The sequence below is a fragment of the Orycteropus afer genome, unplaced genomic scaffold, assembly GCF_000298275.1.
Source record: "Orycteropus afer afer isolate SDZICR_OR568_19922 unplaced genomic scaffold, OryAfe1.0 scaffold00703, whole genome shotgun sequence".
Taxonomy (NCBI): domain Eukaryota; kingdom Metazoa; phylum Chordata; class Mammalia; order Tubulidentata; family Orycteropodidae; genus Orycteropus; species Orycteropus afer.
Window position 1 is genome coordinate 348373 of NW_006922290.1, and position 4025 is coordinate 352397.

At 34.4% G+C, this 4025-nt stretch overlaps 1 protein-coding gene across 1 annotated transcript in view; it reads left to right on the forward strand.

The window, feature by feature from the left end:
• The window catches only part of DLG1 (discs large MAGUK scaffold protein 1), a 392072-nt gene that overhangs the window by 165310 nt on the left and 222737 nt on the right, over positions 1-4025 (forward strand). The window contains exon 4 of the mRNA XM_007957092.2: positions 2087-2251. Within this exon, the coding sequence (XP_007955283.1) occupies positions 2087-2251 (165 nt within the window). The remainder of the gene's footprint in view (positions 1-2086; positions 2252-4025) is intronic.

The window sequence follows — 4025 nt, forward strand, 5'->3', positions numbered from 1 at the left end:
TCTCTGAGGCATTGTGGCGTTGTTGTATTTAGATCTCTGTTAACTGTTTGTGAAGAGCAGCCAAGGGTGATTCAGGCTCTTCTTGGTGGTTTTTTATTGTTGGCCCGTTGGTGGAGAAGGAGGTAGTGGCTCTCACTCAGTAAGTGAAGTTGCAGGAGGTGTGGGCGTAGTTGTCTTACGGGGACTGTTGTCTTCCATTCAATTAGACACAAATTACAATTGAATAACCTTCAAAAAACTAAAAGCACAGGGGCAAAAAACACATCATGTAGTCCCACAGGAACAGTAACCAAAGAAGGAAAAAAGGGAGAAAGAAGAAGAAAATACAAGAAAAACTACAATATCTGGGGATAGGGCATTAAGAGAAAAAAAGTAGATAAGGAGAATAATGAAGGAAAAGAAAAATGGGAAAAATGCAAAAAGGAAAACAAGGAATGGGGTTAACCATGAGAAAAAAATGAGGGGGAACTTAAATTAAAAAAAAAAATTTCATTCCAGAACAGAGAAAATAAAAAATGCTGAAAACTAGGACCTGGAAGAGGAAGATTAAGAATAATAGTAAAAAGGACAAAAATATGAATATTAATAGTTGTTTTAAAAAGACAAATACAAGCAAACTAATCACCAGAAAAAAGAAAGCGAAAAAGAAAAAAAGTAAAAAAAGAGAGAAAAAAAAAAAATGGTGGAGGACAGGGCAGGGCACCCAGGCTCCATCTGAGCGCACAGACTGTTATGGAGTTCTTGTGGGCCCAGAAGGTAGGTTGGAGTGGGGGATGGCCGCACCTCCATTCACCAAGCAGGTATGGGGTATAATAGTAGCAAGAGGAATGTTGTACCTTTTCAGTCTTGCAGGTCTGGAGGGTCCTTGGGGTTGCTGGAAAACAGAACATGTTCTTATGCCCCAGGAATCTGTGAGTGTGCTGTCTCTTTAAATATCCCAAATAGTCGCTTTTAGACCTTCAAAATGGCATTGCCCTCCGGACCGGCAAAAGTCCACAGCTCAGCTTGCCTTTCTCTTCACCTTCTCCGTTAATTCCCCAGCCACCGGAGCAGTCCTCTGTGCAGTCCCTGGCTAGCAGGGCTGATTCTTAGGTTAATTCATGAGTCCTGCTAGCACTCAGGAATCTCCAAGCTGTCTGTGCCGTCCCGATCGCTCAGGATTGCTGCCAGACCGCAGCTCTGTATGTCTCCTTTTTGGTATTTTCACGCAAATTCTTCTGGTAGTTTAGTCCACTTCTGTGTCCTTCCCTTCAAGGCTCAGGGGTCCACCATTATCTTCTGTGTCTGTGTTAATTGGTTTCCCTTTTCTTTGTTGAAGAAGGTCTGTGCAGTCTTTCTGCCTAGTCGGCCATCTTGCTGGAACCCCTGTTGTGTTTTTTCTTAAGGGTGGATTTGTTTGGGGGGTATAGGAAGGACAGTATTTTTGTTTTTATACCCTAGATTTTCACTGTGTGACTGGAGAAACAGGCATTTATATTTTCTTCTAGCTCCTGTGATTATAATTTCCTTTACTTTGTGTATGGTGTAACGTAGATTTTGTTTTCTTAAAATCATGTTAATCTTTTAAAAATAGTTTGCAATAATCTATATGGGTAGGGGGTGGGGTATAAATTGTTTTGAAGGTAAGCAGAAAATTGTTTTATCTACTGGACTAATTTTCAGTTAGCAATTGAAAAAGCTAAAGAAGTTTTTTCATTTTTTGTACAAAAACATTTTTTGCTAACAAAACCAGACCAATTTAACTGTAATTTCAGCTTTTCATGTTGATTTCTTTTAAACAGTTATGTCTTCAGACATGGCTTTAGGTGACATTTAAGTAAGAAACAGTCAAAGCAATATTCAGGGTGGATTTTTTTTAAAATCTAGTTTTGAATTATTTTTAGCAGTCTGATTTTATTAAAATATTGATGTGACTTCTAAAAGGGAATCTTGCTTCTTAGACTTTATGTATAAAACCACAAAATGTGTTTTCCATATGATTAAACAGCATTGAGCATTTGTCTAGTTGTGAAAACCATGATATGAATTCAACTCACTTTGCTTTTCAGGGCCACTTCATAAATTTAATAGCTTTCTTACTTTGCAGAAATACCGTTATCAGGATGAAGATACACCTCCTCAAGAGCATATATCCCCACAAATTACTAATGAAGTGATAGGTCCAGAATTGGTTCATGTGTCAGAAAAGAATCTGTCTGAGATTGAGAATGTCCATGGATTTGTTTCTCATTCTCATATTTCGCCAATAAAGGTAAGATAATAATACTGTTTATTTGTTGCTGTGCATTATATATCACTTTTTTTTTTACTAGTGTGACTCATGCTCAGAACTGTTCTTCCATGTAAATTTTCCTCTTGTTTTTATTTTTGTAGTTGTAGAGAATTGCCTAATTCTTATTAGCATTCTAAGTAAGTTTTTCAAGATGTATTTTACAAATAAATTACTATCTTTAATTCTGAAAATTCCTGTGAAGGCAATAACTATTATATTTCAAATACTACACATTGAAATATTTTGAAACATGTGTTTTAAGTATTAGTAGGTATAGAAAAAGCATTGGAATTATCTCTGAAGTCCATCCAGTATGTGACATTTCCTGATTTCATCCCTTTTGCTTTTTGAATACCCCTTTTTTATATAAAAAAGGGGAATTCTCAGAAATAAGAACAGTCCTAAATTAGTTATTTTTCTTTTCGTTATAGTTTCACCACAGATTTGGATATTTAATTTATATATTTAGGTTTGCATACTTTTGAACTTTATATAAACTGACTCATACTGAATATAATCTTCATGTTACATTTTTGCTCAGCATTATATTCCTGAGATTATTTATTTTCACTGCTCTAGAGTTTTCTGTTTTATGAATATTTGATTTATCTTAACTATTGTTGGATATTGGGTTATTTCCAAATTGTTACTAGTATAAAAAGTGCTGCCCAAAGCATATGCACATCTCTGTATATAATGCTAGATTATTTTCCAAATTTATTAACATTTTCAGCAGTCATATATAAGAGTTTTGGTTTCTCTGTATTCTCAACAGTATTTGCTATTTTTATTTTTGCCATTCTCTTGGATTTGGAAGGTATATCATTGTGATTTTAATGTATATTTTCTGGTTTATTAATAAGGTTGGAATTATTTATTGGTTATTTACGTTCCTTACTCTGTGACATACGTATTCAAGAATTTTGCCAATTTTTGTATTGGGTTATTTTTGTTTTGTGATGTGTAGGAGTTCTTTGTATATTCTGGATCCTAATCCTTTGTTGGTTGTATGTATTATGAATAAGGACCATTCTTTTCTTACTAATGTAGCTATCTGAACTTTGTTTTTCTCTCTGAGGAATGATTAAATATTACTGCTTAATTTATCTTTACCATTTAGATTTTGTGTTTAGGGTTAGTGTAACTAGGTTTTTTTTCCCCTAGGTGTTTGTCCATTTAGTACGTAGTTTCAAATTATTATTCATGAGGCCCTATTAAAATCTTCTTAATGTCTATAATTTATATAAGTGTGTCCCCTTTTTTATATGTTTATTTTTGCCTTCCTTTTTTTACTTTATCATTCTTGCCAACGGGTGGTTAGTTTCAAAGATCGCCTCTTCAAAGAACCATTGTTCTTTTGTAAATCTTCTCTTAGTTTCCCAACCTATGTGCTGTCCTCCTACCCTTGTTCTTATACACACATGTACATCATAGATAGACATGTATATGTCCATATGTACCCACATACACATGCACATATATATGCACATAAATATATAAAAAGTATATATCCTACCTACCAATTAAAAATTGTGTTAGGTAGAATCGATCTGATTCTCCTTTAGGAAAATTCATATGAACTCCACTTGGTCATAATGAATGATTTTCTTGATATGTTGGAGTCTATTGGCTAGGATTTTGTTGAAGATTTTTGCATGTATATTCATGAGGGATATTGGTCTGTAGTTTTCCTTTTGAGTGATGTCTTTGCCTGGTTTTGGTATCAAGGTTATGCTTGCTTCATAAAATAAGT